The sequence below is a fragment of the Dermochelys coriacea genome, chromosome 15 (assembly GCF_009764565.3).
Source record: "Dermochelys coriacea isolate rDerCor1 chromosome 15, rDerCor1.pri.v4, whole genome shotgun sequence".
NCBI lineage: Eukaryota > Metazoa > Chordata > Testudines > Dermochelyidae > Dermochelys > Dermochelys coriacea.
In genome coordinates, this window is record NC_050082.1 from 13,433,494 (window position 1) to 13,458,173 (window position 24,680).

General features: G+C 49.2%; 3 protein-coding genes across 35 annotated transcripts in view; all 3 read left to right on the forward strand.

The window, feature by feature from the left end:
- Positions 1–24,680, forward strand: part of LOC119843929 (immunoglobulin lambda-1 light chain-like) — a 258,916-nt gene that overhangs the window by 162,499 nt on the left and 71,737 nt on the right. For 2 of the 26 annotated variants that reach the window (XM_043497727.1, XM_043497725.1), the window contains exons 1-2: positions 5,619–5,766; positions 5,883–6,209. The exons of 20 other annotated variants lie outside the window; for them this stretch is intronic. In XM_043497727.1, coding sequence (XP_043353662.1) covers positions 5,622–5,766; positions 5,883–6,209 — 472 coding nt within the window. In that variant the 5' untranslated portion in view covers positions 5,619–5,621. Of the gene's footprint in view, positions 1–5,618; positions 5,767–5,882; positions 6,210–14,730; positions 15,028–17,692; positions 17,697–19,107; positions 19,202–24,680 lie in introns of those variants that run through there. 4 more of the 26 variants (XM_043497755.1, XM_043497754.1, XM_043497751.1 and 1 more) reach the window with 3 other exon arrangements.
- The window catches only part of LOC119843930 (immunoglobulin lambda-1 light chain-like), a 236,188-nt gene that overhangs the window by 147,609 nt on the left and 63,899 nt on the right, over positions 1–24,680 (forward strand). The gene's annotated exons all lie outside the window — the stretch shown is intronic.
- Positions 22,829–24,680, forward strand: part of LOC122456746 (immunoglobulin lambda-1 light chain-like) — a 58,820-nt gene continuing 56,968 nt past the window's right edge. Inside the window, exons 1-2 of the mRNA XM_043497764.1 lie at positions 22,829–22,952; positions 23,107–23,406. Of these exons, the coding sequence (XP_043353699.1) occupies positions 22,844–22,952; positions 23,107–23,406 (409 nt within the window). The 5' untranslated portion in view covers positions 22,829–22,843. The remainder of the gene's footprint in view (positions 22,953–23,106; positions 23,407–24,680) is intronic.

The window sequence follows — 24,680 nt, forward strand, 5'->3', positions numbered from 1 at the left end:
CAAAGGATTGGTCTCCTCTCCCATATGGCTATCTCTCTGTGATCATAGGGACCAATCAGATGGCAGCCAATTAGCATAAAGACAGAGCATGGAGGCTCCTCCCGCAGGAGGATGAATATAAGGGGTGGATACTGTGGGGGATTCTCAGTGGATTTGGCTGGTTTTCTCCCGCGGGCTTGAAATCTCCTCACCATGCTCTGGGCTCCCCTCATTGTCCTGCTGGGGACGTGGTGCAAAGGTGAGAACACGGGGAGTGGGTTAAATACACAGTGACGTTACTGCTGAAGCCAGTGCACACACTGTGTCACTAGTGGCCAGGGACGGACAGGGAGGGATTGACAGGTCTCTACAATATTTTTTCAGGTTCCAGCTCACAATCTGTGGTGACGCAGCCGCCCTCAGTGTTAGTGTCCCCAGGAAACACCGTGAAACTCTCCTGCACCATGAGCAGTGGGACCAGCATCAGTGGCTACCATGTGTCCTGGTACCAGCAGCAACCTGGGAATTCTCCACGATACCTGCTGAGATACAAGTCAGATTCCGACAAACACCGGAGCTCTGGAGTCCCTGCTCGCTTCTCTGGTTCTAAAGACACGTCCAGCAACACCGGCTATTTAATCATCTCCGTGGAGGATGAGGCTGATTATTACTGTGCTGTGTGGCACAACAGCGCTTGTCGCAGTCAGATGGGGAAGTGAGACAAAAACCTCCCTCTCCCAGCCTGGGCTCTGTGAAGCCTAGACAGAATGGCCCCTGCTGCAGAGTTTGGTCTGTGCTGATAACACCTCACACAGACAGCTGCTCATCACAAGGAAATTCACCCCCTCACAAGTGCTCCCTCCTCATTATGCTTCTGCAGCATGAGGAAGGGGCAGTTTACTCCATCTAGGAGTTAACATCCCCACTGTCTTCAATGGGGAGAGGGAGAAATTCACCTCCCCTTACAGACTCAAGTGACTTCAGGGCTCAGGTCCTTTCAAAGATCTTGCCGCAGCCTCCTGCAAAGAGAAGGCCGTCATAGAATCATAAAATATCAGGGTTGGAAGGGACCTCAGGAGGTCATCTAATCCAACCCCTTGTTCAAAGCAGAACCAATCCCCAATTAAATCATCCCAGCCAGGCCTTTGTCAAGCCTGACCTTAAAAACTTCTAAGGAAGGAGATTTCACCACCTCCGTAGGTAGAGGGGCTCCCTTTTCTAAGTAGGACCATCCAGAGGCGGGGAAGGGAGTTAATGACTACGGGAGCAGGAAGGGGCATCAGGCGAGAGTGGCATGGAAACAAAGGGCTTTTCGGGCCCTCATTGCCAGCTGAATGGAAAGTCTGGGGGGATGTTTTGGGGTGCCAGGGTGAGACCAAGGCAGAGCTGGGCAAGCTCTGGTGTGGACAGGTCAGGGTCAAGCTGGGCTTGTAAAAGGCTGGAGAGGACTACGTTGGAGGTTGCAGTATTCGTGGTAGATGATTAGGGCGAAGCAACTGATGCAGCCACTGTGACAGAATAGGAGGGGTCAACGTTTTTAAATACTATGAAGGAAAAAGTGAGAGGATTTTCTGAGGGTGGAGAGGGAGGAGTGAAGACACCCCCTGCGTGTGAGTCTGGCTGCCAGGGAGGATTAGAGAAAGGGCATAGATAAGAGGGGTTGGGAGGGAAGATCTCTGAGCTCAGCTTTGGCCATGGTGAGCTTGAGATGAGCGGAGACATGACCAGCTGAGATGCCAGATGAACTACAGGAGACAGCAGTGCAGGGGAGAAGGATACCAGAGAGTTGTTAGCGTAGAGGTGGTACTGCGCCCATAACGGGTCACCCAGGGGTCAGCTGCAGAGGGAGAAAAGCAGGGAGCTGAGGTGACCTCCCTTAACAAATCTCAGGGGTTCTAAGCCAATCCCAGGATTCTGGGGAGCCCGACCCATGAGTTTTGAACACTTGGGGTTGGTTGGCAATAGTCCCTCATGGCAGAGGCCCAAGTCACCTGAGGAGGCTACCAGAAGCCCATATACAGCACTGGGGACCATGGGGAGTCAGAGAACATGGGGCTCGGTGGAACTGAGGAGCCCTCCATAACCCTGGGGCCACAACTCCCCAGCCAGCCTTAGTGAGTGAGCTCCCCACTGCTCGCAGCCTTCCCTGTTCCCACAGCCCTCACCTAATTTCTGACCCCATCCCTACTGAGTTTCTGAGGCATGCAGGCCCTGCTGCAGAGTTTGAAGATCAGCAGGAACTGCTGGCAGAAAACAAATATAACAATGGTGCACAGCAACTTCTGGGGACTTTAAAAAGTCTTCAAGGAGGAAAATCTGAGCCAGGAAGCACGACCCAAGGCCCCAGAACTGGGGGAGCTGGAATTAGACTAAGTAATGATGGTAATGCTGTTAATTAGCTAAGTCATCATTGCTGTAAGTGTACCTGTCGCCACTAGAGGGAGATCTTCATTTATAATATAATCAAGGCCCTTCCCTTCCATTTTCATTTTGTTCAGTGTTTCCTGTGACTTTATCAGTATTTATTACCAGCCCAGACCCCTTTTGGTCACTAATGCGTAACCCAGCAGCTAGAAAAACTTTATTGCTATTACATGTTAGGCATGTATCTGGTGGTCATCACTAGGGTTGATGTAGATGCTGAAAGTGGTGCCATTTTTCTATATCACGTACTATTTAGATGTTCTCGGGCATCCAATCCGAAAAAATCATAATATCCCCAAAAGGGCCATAACTTGTAGAAACTTATTTTAATTTTGACCAAAATTGGCAGAAAGCTTCTAAATACAATTGATAATGCAATTATGGACTCAAAATAGTACTGGTTTGGAAAGTTTGGGAAATATTTAGCACCAGGTGAAATATTTTATGCATTTTCCTGTAATTTTTTTCCTTCAATTAAAGCAAAAGTTTGTAGTTACATGACAGCATTAGCTTGTTTGTCCCATGTAATACAACAAAATTGTTGTTATTTATAGAACGGACTGATTTAAGAAAAGCTTTGCTGTCTGCTATTTTTATGAGGTTATTCAGATAATAAGATCACCTACCTTTACTTATAAAACAAATATTTGATGTTATCTGCTCAGCCAGAGACATAAGTCTAAAGCACACATGCTACAACTGTAATTATCTTCTTACTATCACTAAATACAATGATAGAACATGTAAACTACTTATATAACAGTTATGATTCTTAGTAGAAGGGTTGTAGTATGTCTACATATGAATATATCAGGTGAATAACAAAGTATAACCACATACTCTTAAGTAACCCGAACATATAACTACCAGCTACTGAATGTCTAATGCAAAACCTTATCTAGCTATATTTACTCACAAAAATAGTCACTGTGATTTGCAGATAGTTCAAACATTTCAACTCCTCCTCAGAATCTGTGTCTGATGTGTTCACTATTCCGTTGCTACACTCATTGCTGACACAGTTACATGCATCAGAACACACAAAATCTTCCCTGTGGCCTTTGCATCTCCTTGTTGCACAGGTACTCTCAGAGCCACAGGGCACAAAGGTGAGGATGGTTCTGGAGCAGGTGGCAGCACCATTGTTTTAGGAACTGGATGTCCCAGGGCTGTGCTATCACCTATCCGTTGTTGACAGGGGACACCTGAAGATGCTGAACTGTTGCAGGATTCTGTAGATGTGGCTGGTAATTTGCACATTTCAGATACTGTCTGAAAGAGGCCATTGCTGGTGGCAGTTTCTCATTTGTTTTGTTCTTCTTAGCAAACAGCTCCTAGCGCACTTTATCCAGAGATGCTTGCTTCTTCTCACAGTACGGGAATGATATCGGTGAGATTTGGGCTGCTGACTCTGAAAAATCTGCAGTTGGGTTGGGCTGCAGTTACCTACCTTCAGAATTTGCTCATGACACTGAGCAAGGACAACATGATTCAGCTACTGCTTGGTTCTTCATTAACGCTGTGCTTAGGTCAGGCCTGTCCATGCCCTGAATTCAAAGCAATGCTCCTAATGTATAAAACCATCAACAAGCAAAGGTGTAGCTACCTCCTAGACTGTCGTATCATCTTTGATGTGTGACCGTGTCTGAGTGTTTCTGCTCTTTGCCCTCCAAACGGCTCACGCGGTAGGTAATGGGAGCAGGCCTAGCAATGACAGCAGGCACTTAAGTTACTGACACACCACAGCCGATATCTCATGCTTGTTCTTGGGATGGGAAGAAATCACTTTTCTTTTGCACAAAGCTAGGGGGGAAATGAGCAGCATTCACATAGATCGTATCTCACTAGCCTCCCCTTGACCTGAGCAAAACCCAGCCCCAAACCCCAAAAATCCAAGCGTTGTTAGACTTTCACTTTGGTTGTTCGAAGTGGTGCTGCTGTGAGCAAGACATGGAATGCCAGCAGGCACGCGAGACACACAAAGGCTGCAGGAGCTTTTCTGTTTAAAAGTAAACTTTCAAAGTGCTCTACAGTTCCCAGACAGAGTCAGATTGGCTTGGAAGTTGGTATGCTTGGAGACAGCCTTGGGTACCAGTTGGGGTCATGGTTGGAGGTCTCCTGAGGTACAGCTCTTTTCTTCCCCACCTGGCCAATGACCTGTGTTTAATTTTAGTGTGCTCTGAAAGACCCGGAATAGCGTCTGGGGTACAATTTGGGGGTCATTTGGTGAACAGAGCCTTCCCTTTCCCCTGCCCGGTTTTTACAATGAGGAAATCGCCCAGGGGACTCCAGCGGAGGTTTAGGTGGTTGTGCAGGCAGCACTGATGCAGCAGACATGCCGTGCCAAGCTGGGGAGCGAACTGAGAATGAGTGTGCTCCACCCCTGCCACGGGCCCACAACCCACACTTCAGGGGTACACTCCGTCCACACCAAGCCAGATCCACAATGGGATGTAGGTGCCTACGGTCCAGTTGTAGGCACCACTGCGATCCACATAATCCCTGCTTAGCGGCCACCCAACCCTGGAGGCACCTAAACTCACTGGGCAGCTATGTTTTTTGCTCTAAAAGTTCCCCGGGCACCTGTGTTTCCGCCTCTGAGCACGTGTGCTGCTTACTCACTCTAGGCACCCGAGACCTAGCTCATGGCTAAGCCACAGCATGATTCTCAAACTAGCTTGCCTACCTTACCTGTGGGAGGTGACTGGGTGGGCATGCTCAGAGGCCACCTAACTCCACACACGGCAACTGGGGAGGAGACAGCCTCCCCCATAACACGTAGCTCAATAGTTCGGGTATTCACCCAGGATAGAGCCTGCTTCCGTTTCTTCTCGCTGCCTGATGAAGAGAAGGGATCTGCACGGGGATCTGCCGCCTCTCAGATGAGTGTCCCGAAAAGAGGAGTACATCCCCCTTCTAACCTTGAAGCAGGGAACTGACAGGCCAAGAGGGGGAAAGATTGGGAAAGTTACAAATAACTGAAAACAAGGGGTTAGAATGGAAACTGTCGCACAGTCTGAACTCCAGCAGCCTCCACTGCGCGTGTTTGAATGAACCTGGATCCTGGCAGACGGTCATTGCCGGAGTGGAGCTGAGATAGTGACCTCATAGAGCAGGAGCTCCCCCCTAAGGGATAGTCTCTCCTCCCACTTGCCCAGCTCTCTGTGATCATAGGACCCAATCAGATAGGAACAAACCAGAATAAAGGTGGAGCTTAGATGCTCCTCCCCCAGGAGGATCAATATAAGGGACAGAGACTGTCAGGCCTTCTCAGTGGATCTGGCTGTTTTCTCCTAAGGGCCCGAAATCTCCTCACCATGCTCTGGGCTCCCCTCATCATCCTACTAGGAACATGGTGCACAGGTGAGAATGGGGAGAGGGGGATAAATAAGTTGCTGCTGAAGCCAAGACACAAACAGACTCACTAGTGGCTGGGCACGAACAGGGAGGGGTCGATAAATTTCCACCATATTTTCCAGGTTCCAGCTCGCAGCCTGTGGTGACTCAGCCATCCTCAGTGTCAGTGTCCCCAGGAAACACCGTGAAACTCTCCTGCACCATGAGCAGTGGGACCAGCATCGCTGACTACTATGTGTCCTGGTACCAGCAGAAACCTGGGAATTCTCCACGATACCTGCTGTATTACTATTCGGATTCCAGCAAGGGCCAGGGCTCTGGGGTCCCTGCTCGCTTCTCCGGTTCCAAAGACACAGCCAGTAACGCCGGCTACCTGACCATCTCCGGGGCCCTCGCGGAGGATGAGACTGATTATTACTGTGCTGTGATAAAGAGTGGCAGTGCTGTTCCACACAGAGACATGGACAGATGGGGAAGTGAGACAAAAACACCCTTCCCTCCTCTCCCCTGGCCTGGGCCCTGTGTGCAAGGTTCACCAGTTGAACAGTAATTTTCCTCTAAAAGGAGAGTGGGAGGTCAAGACTGGGAAACAAAAGATTCCTGCCTTGTGTAAATCTTATTTAAGGCTGGGGAGAAAGGCAAATAGGACTCGTCTCAATTGCCTTCCTGCCCAAGAAGAAAGACTGCTGAGAGTACCTGAAGAGACAAAAAGAAAAGGAGTACTTGTGGCACCTTAGAGACTAACAAATTTATTAGAGCATAAGCTTTCATGAGCTCACGAAAGCTTATGCTCTAATAAATTTGTTAATCTCTAAGGTGCCACAAGTACTCCTTTTCTTTTTGCGAATACAGACTAACACGGCTGCTACTCTGAAACCTGAAGAGACAAAGGAACTGAGCGGTGGGAAAAGCAAGGGCTGAGTCCAGACTAAGACACGAGTCTAGTCTGTAAAGAGAAATAACTGGAACTCTAAGCTATAAAAACTCTGCAACTTGTCTAAACAACACTTGGGGTGAGAAGTTATTTCTTGAAATCAGTCTCTCTAAGATTTTAAGCTTAGTAGCGTGTTTTGTTTTATTTTCTTAGTAATCTGCCTTTTTCTCTTTGTTATCCCATATAATCACTTAAAATCTGACTTTTGTAGTTAATAAACTTGTTTTTTTTATTCTTAAACACATTTTGTGCAATTATTATCTGGGGGGGCAAGAAGCTGTGCATATCTCTCCTCACATTGAGGGAGAGGGAGAATTTTTATGAGCTTGCGCTGTGAAGATCTTTCTATACAGCGCAAGACAATATTTCTTTATGTTTACTCCACAAAGGATGTGTGCACGTGAGTGCTGGGTGAATCCTCCCACACAGAGCTGACTTCAGTCTGTTTGCAGCTGGATGTGGCCTTTCCTGTCTGTGTGTGTGCAAAAGAGGGCTTAAGAGCCTAGCACAGCAAAAACAGGGTGTGAAAACCCAGGCTGCTGGAAAGGGCGGGCTCAGTGAGATCCCAGCACCTCAGGTGGCATCCCAAATGGGGGGGTCCAACCTGTCACAGCTGGAGTGGAGAAATGTATCAGAACAGAGGTGATACTGACTCCATGTGAGCAGTTGGAGATATTGAAGGATAAGGCTCAGAAGGAGAAAAGGAGAGGACAAGGAGGGATCCCTGTGGGACACCCTCAGAGAAGGAGAATGGGGAAGGAGGGGAAGCTGACAAAAGAGATGCTGACAGAGCAGCCAGGGAGGTAGGGGAAATCCAGCCCAATTACTCAGCACCCCAGGTGTCCGAGAGTCCATCATCCACGGCACCACTCTTTGCACTGGTTTCCCATTGAACAGGGGCCAAATTTAACCTTTGAGTTCCCATCTTCATTGCCCTTCATCAGAATCACCATCTCTTGTGGTTTTATTGCAAGTCCAGCGCTAATCAGGACTTTTGTTCAAAGTCCCAGATTCTGGAGTACAGTGATTCCATGAGCACCTCGGCTTTCAGTGACTAGGTAAGGAAGTTTCCAGCCCTTGGCATAGCAGAGAATATATTGAAAAAGTGACCCTAGCATCCCCAAAAGGCTCAAACACTCAAAGACGCATAGAATGGTGCCCCAGTGCGTATATTTATTCATTTCATTATTTCCAGTGGTCTGACTCAGAATTTTTGGACTGTAGGAAGCTGTATGCTTTTTTGAAGCTGTATGCTTCATGGCACTGGCCCAAGTCACCTGCAGAGGCTGCCAGAAACCTGCATGCAGTATTAGCAGCCATGGGGAGGGAAGAGTAAGGAGACGCAGTGGAGCTGAGCAGTGCTCCATGACCCTGGGGCTACAACTCCGCATTTGATTTCTGTGAGTCAGCTCCCCATGGCTTCCAGCTTTTCCTGTCCCCAGCAGTCCCCACCTTATTTCTAGCTCCCCTCCCAGCTTGGCATCCCTATGAAGTGCCCAGGGCCATCTGCAGCATTTGGAGGTCAGCAGGAATGGCTGGGCTAAGGCAAAGGTTACTAAGGAGCAGAGCAACTTCTCGTGACTCTAACAATTCTGCCAGGAAGCAAATCTGTGCTGGGGAATAGGAACCAAGGTCCCGAGCTGGTCTGGGGCTCTGGAATTAGAAAAGGAAATGTTGATAAAACTGTCAGCTAGGACAAGAGATCACTTCTGCAAGCGTTGCGCTAACCATTAGAGGGAGCTCCTCACCTAAAATAGGCCAAACAGGAGACACTGGCCACTGTGTAATGAATCATTTGGCCGCATGCTGCTGGGGATGGATACTCTGGGGGGCGACAACAATAATAACAGTGATGCTTTTTTCCTGCTACCTCCCAGGTTCCCCCTTTTTCCTTCTTTTCTTGTGGGCAGAGAGGGACAGGTGAAGCAGGTGGGAAATGGAGGAGAGCAGGTGCCATCAGACATTCCCATACGAGGAGCCCATATGACATACACACTCTCCAAGGGGCCTTCCTCAGTCTCTCAGGAGGGTGTCTCTAAGGGAGGCTTTCTTGGTAATTCTCTGATGAGATTTGCTCATCATGGGTAGGGGAAGGGGCAGCCCTAGTTACAACCTCCTGTGACATCCCTATTCAGGGCTCCAGAGATCTCGCCAGGGGCCTGCTGCAAAGAGGGGGCTGCAAGATCCTGACATTCTGGATCCAAACCAGGCCAGGGGTGGGTGATGGAGCAGGATGAATCAGAATGTGAAGGAATGACAGTCCTGACGGAGCACCCCAGGAATCCGGAGTGCAGGACGAGTGAGGGGGCCACCCACCTGCCCCCCCAATGCCAGCAGCTTCCACAACAGCTGCAATTCCCCCTTCACAGTCAAAGCTGTTGAGGACTGGGATAAATTCTCTAACAACCCCACAGGTTACCAACATGTGTCCCAATTTGAAATGCGCAGTGAGGGGGACAGAGCCCTCTTGTGGGGCTCATGCCCCAAAGGAGGTTTTTGCTGACAGCCCCGTTGTGCACAGCTGGGGGCATGCAAAAGGCAAAAACTGCTCTCGGGGAATATTTTTGTGAATCTGAAATATCCTGGTTTGAAGATGCTCTGTTAATGCAGGACTTTTGGAGTCGTCTCTGGGCTCAGGGGCTTTTCATACCCTAGCGGCTCTTAGATGTATGGTACATATCAGGTCCTCTAGCAGCCTTCAGCTTTGGGGACCCAGCTTCTCATCCAGCACCTTCTGCCCTCCCTGCTCCATGATCTCTAGGGCTGGGCTGTCCCCGCAGGGCACAATGAAATCCCCAAACCCTGTGGGCGGAGGGGGAGCAGCACTGGGGCTGCCTACGCCTGCAGATGCTCCTGCTTCCTCCCTCCCCCAGTCACTCCACGCTCCGCCCCAGGGGAGCCATGTGTAGGGGTGGTGATCAGCTGGCCCCTGGCCTCCTGCAGGCCCCACGACTCAGAGTAACCAACGGGCTCCTCGCCATCTTCACCTGGTGCTGCCCTGAGTCAAAAGAGCAGGTGAAAAGGAAGCAGCTGAAAGCACCATCCTAGCCCTCCACCAGCACCCCACTGATCTCTGCTCAGCCGAGCCACCTCCTGTAGCCAGCAACCCCCAAACTATGGTCCTGCCACAGATTTCACTCCTCCCAGTCCCCACCCCAGGCAGCATCCCACCAGAGATCACCCTGAACCTAGCCATGTTTCTGGTTATGACCCAAAGAGCTGTGGGATGTGACTGCAAGGGATTGTGGGTTGGGCCATGACAAGAAACCTCAAAAAGAGAAGGAGGATTTGTGGCACCTTAAACTAACAAATTTATTTGAACATAAGCTTTCGTGAGCTACAGCCCACTTCATCTGATGCATTCAGTGGAACCTCAGTTGCTCTTGTTCTTAAAGGTGCAGACAGAGACTCTCCCCTCCATGACCTAAATGGTGGAGCAGCTTGTGCTCCTCAGCTCCAGGATTCTCTCGATTGTCTCTGTGCAAATGGAAAACAAAAGAATTCTTTCTTACCCTGGTTACAATGGGGATTTATAAAGACAAGCTTTCCTCAAGTTACCCACCTCCAAAAGGGTCAGAGGTATTGGCAGCCAATCATCAGGGAGTAGATTTGCATGAAGGGGCCATTCTTGAGTGCTGGGGGTTTAAGAGAGAATCAGAGGGTCCCAGTCACAGACCCCTTTGCCTCAGGAAGCCGAGCTGGTCTGGATTCTCACCATGGCCTGGGCCCCTCTGCTCCTCACGCTGCTCACGTACTGCTCAGGTACTGCGCTGGGGGGGGGGGTTTATGTCTGTCTCTAGTTCTAAAGGGCTCTGCCTGCGCAAATCTTTAATGCCACAGCAAATGGCAAAATAGGTATTTTCCACCCATGCCTTTTGTTCTCCTCTTTCAGGTTCTCTGGCCCAGTATGTGCTGACTCAGCCGCCCTCAGTGTCTGTGTCTCCAGGGAAAAATGCTCAACTCACCTGCTCAGGTAACAGCATTGGTAGCAAGAATGTGCAGTTGTACCAACAGAAACCTGGCAGCACCCCCGTCCTCGTTATATATGAAGATAGCGAGAGACCCTCCGGAATCCCTGAGCGATTCTCCGGGACCAGCTCCGGTAACACGGCCACGTTAACCATCACTGGAGTCCAGGTGCAGGACGAGGCGGATTATTACTGTCAGGTGTGGGACAGCAGCAGTGCTCAGCCTCATGGTGACACAGTCAGACGGGGAAGTGAGACATAAACCTACTGTTATCAAAGAAAACATGTCCCATGTCCTGACAAGGGCTTCGCTCAGTAGAGGAGACAGTGTGTGAAGGGAGACGCATTGTTACGTGCAGTGTTGGTATAGCTGTGTCAGTCCCAGGATATTAGAGCGACAAGGTGGGCTCTCCCTCACCCACCGTGGACAATGTTCATAAGCTGAGTTATTAGGCTGGTTCTCGCTGTTTGTGACAGTGTGCTGTTTGTGTTATGGTTATCAATGTCACCGTGCAACTGCACCTGTAGCTCCTCTCCGTGATCCGCACCAGGCGCCTCCAGCCCTCACCTGTTACTGAGAAGGGGCTCATGACCCACTCCCTTCTGACTGGAGGTTTAAGGGTGCACAGCCTCTTGCCAGACATGGTGATATCCCCAGAAAACCAGTCTGCCTAACAGCCAGCGCCTGAGCCCCGCTTTCTCTCCGGGAGCTATGACAGGAGACATTTACCAATAGTCCAAACAGCTCTTTCTAATCACTCATATTTATTGATAGCACAAAAGCATCACAGAGAAAACATATAATAATAAGCAGATTTAAACGCACACTAAACATACCAGGAATGACCAGTCAGTGCAGGGATAGTCAACAGACGGACTGTGGGCCAAATCTGGCGTGCCTGATGCTTTTGAACGGACTCTGAAATCTTTCAGTTAAGTTATTATTATAATTATTGTTATTTTTTATTATTTTCTCTGGAGTCTGGACCTTGAATATCCCTTGACTAAGAAATGTGGACCTTGACAAAAAAAATTGACTACCCCTGCCTGCATCAGTGTTATGGAGCCCTAGTAGGCTAAAGTCTTTCCAACCTTTCGGTGAAGGTTGGGATCCCCATAGGACCCTAGGTCTTGTCCATTTGTTGAACGAAAAAGAAGAGCCCGTGTCAGTTCAAGCTCTTCCTTTGATAACAAAAGCCCATTCTTTGCTTCCTGCTCTCTGGAAAACCCAGCCTGACCCTGTATATGCAAACCACCCCAGGCGGTGGTGGGGCTGCTCTGGAGTTGTTTGCAGTGCTAGGGTAAGCATCCCCCAGAGCTTTTATTCTGTGGCAAACCTCCCCCCTGGAACAGACTGACAACTGGACAGACACCATTCATGAAGTTGACACAGTGGTCCCCGAAGATACTGCATGAGGTTGCAATATAGGTCCAAATTAACTTTTGTCTGGCAAAGGAAGAGGTGAGCGCAAGGACTGTGCCTTTAAGGGATGAGTTTGGCAGGCAGAGAGTCTGGTCAGGGCTCTGGAAAGCTCTTGGTGTGATGCCCAGGTGATGTCCTGGGCTCTGGGATTTGAATGTAACCTGCGCCTGCCTGAATGTGCAGAGAGCCTGAAACTAGAGCAACAGGACGTGCTAACGGCCCTATTCATGTCAACACTGCAACCTGCAGCTCAGGGGGCTCCCACCAGCAACACTCAGCAGTTTGAGGGGACCTTTACTGATGCTGTCCCATCATAACACTGCTGGGGAGGCACCATCAGGCAACCCCACAAGGAGTCCTCAGCCTTCCCCGGGCGAGTGCTGCCCTTCACACTGCTCAGTCTCTCTCTTAGGGGGGAGAGGGAAGCAGAGCTTTTCCTTGGTGAATCCTTGTTCTGGGTAAACAGCTTCTGGTCTCCCCCCTCCCTCTCCTCCTGCAGGACAGGGACTGTGTATGATTGGTCACCATTCCCTCAGCGTGGGTAGGGGAAGGGGCAGCCCTAGTTACAGCCGCCTGTGACATCCCTATTCAGGGCTCCAGAGAGCTTGCCAGGGGCCTGCTGCAAAAAGGGGGCTGCAGGATCCTGACATTCTGGATCCAAACCAGGCCGGGGTGGGTGATGGAGCAGAATGTAAAGGAATGACAGTCCTGACTGAGAATCCCCAGGAGTCTGGACAGGGCATGGAGGGGCCATCCACTTGCCCCCTCTCCCCCTCAGCAGCTTCCACAAAGACTGCAAATCTTCCTTCTGAACCAGACCTACTGGGGATCAGGGTAAATACTCCAGCAACCCCACAGGTTCCCAACATGTGTGTCCCGATTTAAAATGTGCAGTGAGGGGGACAGAGCCCTCTCATGGGGCTCGTGCCCCAAAGGAGGCTTTGCTGACAGCCACGTTGCGCACAGCTGGGGGCATGCAAAAGGCAAAAGCTGCTCTCGGGGCATATTTTTGTGAATCTGAAATATCCTGGTTTGAAGCTGTTTTGTTCCTGCAGGACTTTTGGCTTTGACACGAACTGAGAGGAAACCTCATCAGGGCAATTGAAGTTGTCTGAAAAATGACGGCTCTCCCCCAAAGATGGGAGGACGTCGATGGCGTGATCGGCCTGGACACACATAGGAGAAGGAGCGGCAAAGGGACAGCCTGTGTGCTGCAATGACTGGGAAGTGATGCTGCTCTCCAGCCATGCCGAGGAACAGGATCATGGCGGGCGTGACATTGACCACTAGGGGGAGCTGATCATCCACGAGCTGTGGAAGGGTGCAGAAGGGGGGGTGCAGTTCACAGTGACCAGCTACCAGCTGCTGCGGTCTCTGGGCTCAGGGGCTTTTCATACCCTAACGGCTCTTAGATGTATGGTACATATCATGTCCTCTAGCAGCCTTCAGCTTTGGGGACTCAACTTCTCATCCAGCCCCTTCTGCCCTCCCTGCTCCATGATCTCTAGGGCTGGGCTCTCCCCGCAGGGCACAATGAAATCCCCAAACCCTGAGGGCGGAGGGGGAGCAGCACTGGGGCTGCCTACGCCTGCAGACGCTCCTGCTTCCTCCCTCCCCCAGTCACTCCATGCTCTGCCCCAGGGGAGCCATGTGTAGGGGTGGTGATCAGCTGGCCACTGGCCACCTGCAGGCCCCACGACTCAGAGTAACCAACGGGCTCCTCGCCATCTTCACCTGGTGCTGCCCTGAGTCAAAAGAGCAGGTGAAAAGGAAGCAGCTGGAAGCACCATCCTAGCCCTCCACCAGCACCCCACTGCTCCCTGCTCAGCCGAGCCACCTCCTGCAGCCAGCAACCCCCAAACCATGGCCCTGCCACAGATTTCACTCCTCCCAGTCCCCACCCCAGGCAGCATCCCACCAGAGATCACCCTGAACCTAGCCATGTTTCTGGTTATGACCCAAAGAGCTGTGGGATGTGACTGCAAGGGATTGTGGGTTGGGCCATGACAAGAAACCTCAAAAAGAGAAGGAGGATTTGTGGCACCTTAGACTAACAAATTTATTTGAACATAAGCTTTCGTGAGCTACAGCCCACTTCATCTGATGCATTCGGTGGAACCTCAGTTGCTCTTGTTCTTAAAGGTGCAGACAGAGACTCTCCCCTCCATGACCTAAATGGTGGAGCAGCTTGTGCTCCTCAGCTCCAGGATTCTCTCGATTGTCTCCATGCAAATGGAAAACAAAAGAATTCTTTCTTACCCTGGTTACAATGGGGATTTATAAAGACAAGCTCTCTCTGTGTTACCCAGCTCCAAAAGGGGGTGTGTGGTCATAAGTATTGGCAGCCAATCAGCAGGGAGTGGATTTGCATGAAGGGGCCGTTCTTGAGTGCTGGGGGTTTAAGAGAGAATCAGAGGGTCCCAGCCACAGACCCCTTTGCCTTAGGAAACTGAGCTGGTCTGGATTCCCACCATGGCCTGGGCCCCTCTGCTCCTCACGCTGCTCACGTACTGCTCAGGTACTGCGTTGGGGAGGGTTTATGTCTGTCTCTAGTTCTAAAGGGCTCTGCCTGCACAAAGCTTTAATGCCACAGCAAATGGCAAAATAGGTATTTTCCACCCATGCCTTTTGTTCTCCTCTTTCAGGTTCTCTGGCCCAGTACGTGCTGACTCAGCCGCCCTCAGTGTCTGTGTCTCCAGGGAAAAATGCTCAACTCACCTGCTCAGGGAACATTGATAGCAAGTATGTGAACTGGTACCAACAGAAACCTGGCAGCGCCCCCGTCCTCGTTATATATAAAGATAGTGAGAGACCCTCCGGAATCCCTGCTCGATTTTCTGGAGCCAACTCCGGTAACACGGCCACGTTAACCATCACTGGAGTCCAGGTGCAGGACGAGGCTGATTATTACTGTCAGGTGTGGGATAGCAGCAGTGATCAGCCTCACGGTGACATAGCCAGATGGGGAAGTGAGACACAAACCCCCTCTTTAATAAAGGCCACATTTAATATTCTTTCTTGTGACAACGGGAGGGGCTGTCATTTCAGAGGTAGAGAAGGGGCTTTCATATTTAATCACCCTTGAAACAGTTCAAGGCAGAGATTCTGTTCATGAGCGCTGAGATTGACAGAATTCACTGCCACTTCTACATGCAGTGTAGTTGTAGCCGTGTCAGTCCCAGGATATGAAAGAGACAAGGTGGGTGAAGTAATGTCTTTTATTGAACCAACTTCTCTCTGTGAGGGAGAGACAAGTTTCCATGCTGCACAGAGCTCTTCCTTAGTCAAGAGCTGTGTGTAGCTCAAAAGCTTGTCTCTCACCAACAGAAGTGGGTCCAATAAAAGATATTTCCTCACTCACCCAGCCACTTCTACAGTCTAGGGTGTGTATCTCGGTTAGCGCAACTCTTATGCACCTGAAAGTTCATCGCTGCTCTCCATATTTCACACTGTCTGAATCTGCATTTCTTAGGCGATGATCTATTGGCCGCTATAGATGATCAGTGTGGAACTCGGGAAGTGCTTCCATTACATGGCGGGCATCTCAGATTGAGCTGAGGACTCAAGAGCCCTCACTGCTTGCGTCCCCAGGAAACACTGTGAAACCCTCCTGCACTGTGAACAGTGGGACCAGCTTCAAAGATTACAGGTCCCAGCGTGAATTCAGGGGTTCTCCATGATACCTTCGTTACCTCTCAGATTCTGAGGAAAACCAGGGTGCTGCTGGAGTCCCTGCTCCTGCCTGTGGGGACCAAGACATATCCAGTAACACTGGACGATTAGCTTTCTCCAGGGCACTCGGTGGAGAGGATGCTGTCACTGTGCTGTGTGGTGTAGCAGTGGAAGCCAGAAAAAAACCTTCCCCCTCACTCCTGCAGCCTGTGCTCTGCTGGGCAGTACATGACCTGCAGTTTGGTTTCTGTCTGTACTCAGGGTTCAAAGTGCACTGACTTGGGCTGGAACATCATCCCAATATTTTCCTATTTGTGCAGAATCTGAATTTTAATGTAGTACAATTACATTTTGTAGCCCTTCCTTAAGGTTGGGAAGAAAAACCTTGTGAATGTGACTTGGTACAAAGCTGCCTAAATGTGTCTGCAAGTAATGGCCTGCAAAAGCCTCCTTAAGGGGGTGTGAACTGTCCCATTCATCTCAATGGCATCTTAACTCTGAAACCGAACAAACAAAAAATCAGATGTAGCGTGCAAACATGATTCAAAGATATCACTGGGCAGAGTATATACGTGGCTGTTTTGTATCTTGTAAGTTGCTTGCTATCTCCTTTATGCACCTTAGGTCTGGGCAGGATGGGGAAGGGATAATAGCAGTCATGTTAGGAAAGAGGATTTCTCATACGCTCCTGCTGTCTGTATTTGTACCCATTTTCCCAAGCCCCACACTATTATGTATTAATAAATGTAACCAGATTCCCTACAAACATTGCTGTGGGTCAGATTTTCTCAGCAGGACTGGCTTACAAGGACTGGCTGGCTGACTCCCCAGCACTGCATGGAAAATCTAAACCATCTCATGTACATTTGAAACACATGCTTTAAAGCCTAATGGTTTTTGGCCCTGGATCTCCATGGAAGTGGCTGGCTGTCTGTGCGTGCTGTGGCTGCGGGGAAGCAGATTCACTCCTGTTTGCTGTCCGTAGCCTCGGGGCTGAGGGCCAGGTATTTTCAAGGGGGATCTTCAATGTTGGCATTCACTGCACTTGTTCGTTCTGCAGACCCTGAGGCACAGAGCAAGGCCCCACTCTTTATTCAGACTTTATGTTTACTCCCACTTTACTCAGAGGGTGGGTGGGGCAGAGTTCAGTTTCAATGGTACTGAATAGCACAGACATGTGCCTAAAGGTGGTATTTTAGGCTTATTTGATTGCAAGGAATTACATACTAGATTAATAATGAAGTGGCCCCCTAGGACCACTCAGAGTTGCTCACTGTAAATTCTCCAGGCCCCAAAGTGTCTGCCAGTTGTGGGGCTGAAGCATTGTGAGGAGTAGCTTGGGAGGTTGATGTCTCCACTCCTCACCTTTCCCCTCTGTTCCTGTGGCTCCCACGGACACCGTGGGATAGGGATTCTCTCTGGCTGCTCATGGTCTGTGAAGCATCATTAGGTGTATGCAGACAAGTTCTACTGGATGTTTTAGGACATTGGTAACATAAACACCAAACACTTTACTCCTGTGGGGCCATAGCTTGTCCTTCCTCCCATCCGGCATCTCCTGAGCGACCAAAGGAAGCAGGACAGTGATGTTATCCCGCAAGCACCAGAGCTCAGCACCCTTCTCTGCATTTGTCTGCTCCACATAGGCATTTCCAGAAACGGACAAGGCCCAAAGCCCTGTTCTGGGAGAAGCGCATCAGCTCCACACTGTTTAGCTGGTGCAATAACACACAGGGCTTTGGACAATGTTACTAGAGGCATCAGGGCAGCATCACAACCTCTGTTTCTCTGATTCCCAGGTTAATCACCAAACAAAATTCTGGAGAGGAACCTTGATGCTGTCAGCCAGTGTCTGAAGATTGTCCTGCCCGCCCCTCCACCCCCTGCTCACTATCTGTGTGAGGTGCTGGTCACCCTTTCCGTGCCCCTATGCAGATATGTGTGACGCGTTGACTCACTTGGTCACCCAGCACAGGAAGAGGAGATCAGTTGGTGTCTCTAGGGTACTGGGTGTTGCCAGCTGGCTCCTGCTGAGCGTGGGGCACTTCAATGGCGATAGGAAGTGGCCCTGCCAAATGTCACAAATATAAATGGCTGGGAAGTATTCCCAACTGGAGAGTCAGGTCCTTGTTTATTCCCCCCAGGGGCAGCCTGGGGCCAGGGAAGGGATCTGAGAGTCTCCCCTCTTCCCCACTGGCCAGTCTGCCCCGGGACCCTGCACGTGACATCAGCTCTGCTCAGAGGAACACCCTAATGAGGCTTAACTGATCTGCAGGTAATCGCTCCCCCCACACCCCCGTCCACTCCCGACCTTGCTGGAGCACAGGCTTTTATGGATCAGAGCCAACACAGAACCAAGGAAGCCCTTGGGAGTGAATGTCAAATGATTCATTTAATTCTTATCTGGTGCTGCTGATCCTGTGACATCCTGTGAAGGAACAGAATGAATCCCCCAGCGGTTCTCAACTCATAGGTCTTCCAGGGGACACATCAATTCAATTTAGATATTTATATAGTTTTACAACAGGCTACATAAAAAGCACGCGCGAAGTCAGAACAAACTAAAATTTCACACAGACAAAATGAGAACGTCAGCAATTTTTCAGTACTAGTGTGGCTGTGATGCTTTTTTATTTTTATGTCTGATTTTGTAAGAGAGTAGTTTTTAAGTGAGGTGAAACTTGGGGTACACAAGACAAATCAGACTCGTGAAAGGGGTACAGTAGTCTGGAAAGGTTGAGCACCACATGACTGTGTCCTGATGGTTCTTCCACCTGATCCCACTAAGTCTGACCTTGACCGCTGGGGGGACTCTTTGTTTACAAAGTGCTGAAGGTAGAAGAACAAACTAGAGCTTGGCAGCAGTTGGGGAAGTGATGTTCTGAAAAAAATCTCTACATTTTGAAATTGTTGCCATTTTGTAGCGCTCATATGGATCCAATTTCCAGTTTTGTAAAGTTTTCTGCTATATTTTTTCACAGACATTGCAACTTACGTTTCTATCAGTTGTGGCCACTATTCTGCTCCTCACACTGCTCACTTACTGGCCAGGTGCTACAAGGGGGAGGGTTTCTTTCCTTCTCTTCATCCAAAAGGATTCTCCAGCTTCCTGTGCTGGCTGCCTGCAGAATCTCTCAATACAGTAATGAAACAGTGAATTTATCCATGTTTTCTCTTCCTGTCTCAGGTTCTCTGGCCCAGTACATGCTGACTCAGCCGCTCTCAGTGTCTGTGTCTCCAGGGCAAAATGCTCAACTCACCTGCTCTGGGAACAGCATTGGGAACTAAAATGTCCGTCGGTTCCAGCAGAAACCTGGCATCGCCCCCCTACTGCTTATCTATCAAAGTAGCAACAGACCCTCCGGAATCCCTGCTCGATTCTCTGGGGCCAACTCCGGTAACACGGCCACGTTAACCATCACTGGAGTCCAGGCGCAGGACGAGGCTGATTATTGCTATCTAGTCACTCATTTTAAAATCCATGAATAGTAACAAATAAACAGAGGCTAAATAGTGCCAACTTTAGAGTCATGTCCGTGTTTCAGGGGTGGTCGTGTTAGTCTGTATCAGCAAAAAAAATGAGGACTCCTTGTGGCACCTTACAGACTAACACATGTATTTGGGCATAAGCTTTCGTGGGCTAGAACCCACTTCATCGGATGTATGAAATAAAAGATACAGGAGCATAAATACATGAAAGGATGTGGGTTGCTTTACCAAGTATGAGGTCAGTCTAATGAGATAAATCAATTAACAGCAGGATACCAAGGGAGGAGAAATAACTTCTGAAGTGGTAAGAGAGTGGCCCATTATAGACAGTTGACAAGAAGGTGTGAGTAACAGGAGGGGGAAATTAAGTTTAGGTTTTGTAATGACCCAACCACTCCCAGTCTCTATTCAGGCCTAAACTGATGGTATCTAGTTTGCAGATTAATTCCAGTTCTGCAGCTTCATGCTGGAGTCTGTTTTTGAAGTTTTTTTGTTGAAGAACTGCCACTTTGAGGTCACTTTGCATCCGATGAAGTGAGCTGTAGCTCACGAAAGCTTATGCTCAAATAAATTTGTTAGTCTCTAAGGTGCGACAAGTACTCCTTTTGTTTTTGCGAATACAGACTAACACGGCTGCTACTCTGAAACCTGTCACTTTGAGGTCTGTTATTGAGTGACCAGAGAGATTGAAGTGTTCTCTGACTGGTTTTTGAATGTTATGATTCCTGATGTCTGATTTGCGTCCATTTATTTTTTTGCGTAGAGACTGTCCGGTTTGGCCAATGTACATGGCAAAGGGGTATTGCTGGCACATGATGGCATAGATTACATTGGTAAATGTGCAGGTGAATGAGCCCCAGATGGTGTGGCTGATGTGGCTAGGTCCTATGATGGCATCTCTTGAATAGATATGTGAACAGAGTTGGCACCGGGGTCTGTAGCAGGGTTTGGTCCCTAAGTTGGTGTTTTTGTTGTGTGGTGCGCAGTTGCTGGTGAGTATTTGCTTCAGATTGGGGGGCTGTCTGGCCTGGACTGGCCTGTCTCCCAAGGTCTGTAAGAGTGAGGGATTGTCCTTCAGGCTAGGTTGTAGATCCTTGATGATGCGCTGGAGAGGTTTTAGTTGGGGGCTGTAGGTGATGGCTAGTGGTGTTCTGTTACTTTCTTTGTTGGGCCTGTCTTGTAGTAGGTGACTTCTCGATATCCTTCTGACTCTGTTAATCTGTTTCTTCACTTCACCATGTGGGTACGGTAGTTTAAGAATGCTTGATAGAGATCCTATAGGTGTTTGTCTCTGTCTGAGGGATCGGAGCAAATGCGGTTGTGTCTTAGAGCTTGGCTGTAGACAATGGATCGTGTGATGTGGTCTGGATATTGTCCTTACGTGTCCTTAAGTGTCCTTACACCTGATCCCAATAAGTCTGACCTTGACCACTGGGGGGACTCTTTGTTTACAAAGTGCCGAAGGTGGGAGAACAAACTAGAGCTTGGCAGAAGTTGGGGAAGTGATGTTCTGAAAAAAATCTCTACATTTTGAAATTGTTGCCATTTTGTAGTGCTCAGAATGGATCCAATTTCCAGTTTTTGTAAAGTTTTCTGCTATATTTTTTCACAGACATTGCAACTTACTATTTCAAATTTCTATCAGTAGTATTTATGTTATCACAAATACAGCTTTTGGTAAGAAAACGTGGCTTTTTGGAAATTCTGAGCGAGATTCATTCAATAAAAAATGTCACTAATAAATAGTGCAGAAAATGTTAAAAATCAGAATACTTAGATAATGCCAATAAGTTTTTCTCACAAATGTTTTAAAGGCCATTTTTTAAAATGAGAAAAGTTTTAGTACAAAATACGTTCACCAACCCTACAGTGCATTTCTCCAGTCTGTAGGGTATTAGCTTACAGCAGGTGGGATCAAGAGGTTTCTGGGTATGATGTTCTTTTTATTCCACTACTAACTCTCACCCGAATATTGCGATTACTGATGGAACTTTGTAGGCCCCAGAATGTCTAATGCATGGGTAAGCCCACAAAGTTCAAAATCTGGTTTTGTTCTACATGAGAATGAAACACTGAATTTTAAAATGTCCTGAGAGAAATTTTTTTCAAAAAAAACCCATTTTGGGTCAATTGAAATATTTTGTTTCAATAAAATCAAAATTTTATGTTTTTATTTTGACATTTTAGACTTACTATTCTAATCTCAAATGAAATTAGGAAAACATGTCATTGTCAAACAAAAAATCAAACCATCCCCTTAGAAAAAGGTGGACGCCCAAGGTTTTGACATTATTGAAATGTTTTGCTTTGATCTTTCGCCTCAACAGAATTTCGGTGCGAAGCCACACATTCTGCAGAAAGTTTCCATTTTGATGGAAGAGCCTTTCCCGGTGGAAAAACAGCCCGTTGGAAAATTTTCAGCCAGCTCTAATTATTTATTAGTTGTATTGTGCATCAAGCTCAGCGCCCCAGGATGCTCAGTGCTGTTCAAACACAGAGTGAGAGAGTCTCTGCTAAGAAGAGTTTAGAATCGAAATAGACGAGAGAGAGGAAGAGGAAGCAGAGGCACCCAGAGGTGAAGTGACCTACCCAAGGTGATGAAGCAGGTCAGTAGCAGAGCCAAGATTAGAACCCAGCTCTCTTGACTCCCAGTCTAGTAGGACAAAGCTGCCCCAACTTCCGTATAATATGAATAAACTACTCCAGGGGACATTCTGCCGGGGAGTCCAGCTCCCTGTTTTCCACCTCCCCTCTCTGCAGCCAAGGTTCTCAAAGAGAAATTGGAGTAGGGAATGGGGGTCGTGACAAAATAAATTGACTGCTAGAGAGAGAGGAGGAGACACTCGGCTCCTTGCTACTCCTGCTGCTGTTGCCTGCCCTGCACTGCACCTGCTCACACCTCCCTGCCTCCACCTGCACCGTGCTGTGCTCCAGGATAGCACCCCTTAAAGGCTGGGAGGAGCGAGCTGGCTTGATCCACACACACAGCTCTTCACCATCTTGAATGGGCTTTCACTTGAGGAGCAGGGCTGGGGAAAGAGGAAAAAAACACCACTACTACCCCCTATGCCAGCAGCCCTGGTAGGTCCTCTGCTCACCTGCCCGTTGGACCAAACCAACTCCCCCAGCCAGCCAGCCCCAAACCACCCACCAAGCCCAGCTGTGCTCACCCCAGTGACCAACTGCCCCCACCAGCAGCCGGCTCTTCCACAAGCCCCACCAGCAGCAGTCACCCCACAGACTCTCACCCTCCAACCAGCCCTGGTTTGTGGTTGTGACCCCCAGAGGATTGCGGGATGTGACTGAGAAGGATTGTGGGTTGGGGTCATGGCAAGAACCAGCTAGTGTTGGGGTCTGCTGCCGATACAGTGTGGACACCCTGCTCCAGGGGAGAGAGCTCCGAGAAGGAACTGCCGGAGCAGCCTGTGCACATGGAGGGCACCTCGCCAGGAGACTTTTTATTTTCTCCCTGTAAATGGAAAACAAAACAACCCTTTCCCACCCCAGTGAAGGGGTGTGACAGGCAGCAGCTGCCAATGAGCAGGGGGCAGATTTGCATGAAGGGGCCGTTCTCCAGCACTGGGGGTTTAAGAGGGAATGGGAGCGTCCCAGCCACAGACCCATTTGCCTCAGGAAGCCGAGCTCATCTGGATTCCCACCATGGCCTGGGCCCCTCTGCTCCTCGCGCTGATCACGTACTTGTCAGGTGCTGCATGGGGAAGGGTTTGTCTGTCTTAGTCAAAGGGGGTCTTTGCTTTTAGAGACTCTTCTCTGTGTGGTTCCCAGGCTGCTGGCCCAGAGCTTTAACTTCACAATGAATGACTGATTTTATGCCCCTCTGTTCTCTCCTCCTGTCTCAGGTTCTCTGGACCAATACGTGCTGACTCAGCCGCCTTCAGTGTCTGTGTCTCCAGGGCAAAAAGCTCAACTGACCAGTTCGGGAAGCAACATTGGTAGCAAGTATGTGCAGTGGTACCAACAGAAACCCGGCAGCGCCCCGCTACAGCTTATCTATCAAAGTAGCAGCAGACCCTCCGGAATCCCGGAGCGATTCTTCGGGACCAACTCCGGTAACACGGCCACGTTAACCATCACTGGAGTCCAGGTGCAGGACGAGGCTGATTATTACTGTCAGGTGTATGACAGCACAAGTGCTCAGTCTCACGGTGACACAGTCAGACGGGGAAGTGAGACACAAACCTCCCCTTATGAAAGGGAACATTTTATATCATTCTTATGATGGTGAGGGGCCATTTGGGGGGGGGAAAGGGATTTCCTCTTAACTCAGCCCAGTACTGATTCCAGGCAGCCTGGGGTCACAGTATGTTGCCTCAGAGACACCCTCTGTCACCATGCTTTCAGTGGGGAATCTTCAATGCTGGCATACACTGCCCTTGTTGGTCCTACAGATCCTGAGTCACAAAGCAAGGCTCTACTCTGTACTTTTGCCCAAAGTGTGCTGTGTGCGGGGGTATATCTCAGTGTAATGAATTTCATTTCAGCCAGTTAATTGTTTGTGCTATTAAATAACATGGACACATGCCCAAAGGTGGTATTCTAGGCATATTTGATTGCAAAGAATTGCACAGTAGGTTAATAATTCAGTGGCCCCATAGATTCCCCAGAGGGGCTCACTCACTTAACAACCACCATGTCTCAAGTGCTCAGATGCCCTGTAAGGGCTCCAAGTGAAGGTGCCATTTACTGCAAGGGGCAGCACTTCATTCATAAGGTTCTGGAGGAGAGAATGTGCCCATGGTTCAACCTAGGGCAGCGTCTGGCTAGGATACAGTAAAGAAATGTCTGGTGGAGCACGGAGATACAGTCCACAGGCCAGTGCCCCCAGCTAAGCAGAGCAACATGGGCAGCACAAGTACTTCAGAGCCACCCCTCCCCCAGTCACCATCACTTCAATCTGCCCTGGGATCAGCTTTAGCCGGAGGGTTTCCATCCAAGATGGGCTTGGGGGAGGCTCAAAGGTTTTGCAAACTCACTTCAGCTGTGTTTGAGTACTCAGTGCCTCAAAACCATTCTGCTGCATCCTGCATGGGTGTGACTTCCAAGAAACGGTCAGCGAAGATCTGTTGGCTGTTTGGGGACACTGTTAACATAAACACAACATGCTTTCATTTTATTGGCTGGTTTCAGAGTAGCAGCCGTGTTAGTCTGTATTCGCAAAAAGAAAAGGAGGACTTGTGGCACCTTAGACTATTGTTAGTCTCTAAGGTGCCACAAGTACTCCTTTTCATTTTATTGGCTGTAACTCATCTCTCCTCCCACATGGCATCTCTACCTGTGACCATAAGGACCAGTCAAATAAGAGCAGATTAGCATAAAGATGGAGCTTGGAAGCTTCTCCCCCAGGAGGATCCATTTAAGGGGTAGATACTGTCAGGCCTTCTCAGTGGATCTGGTTGTTTTTCTCCCAAAAGCC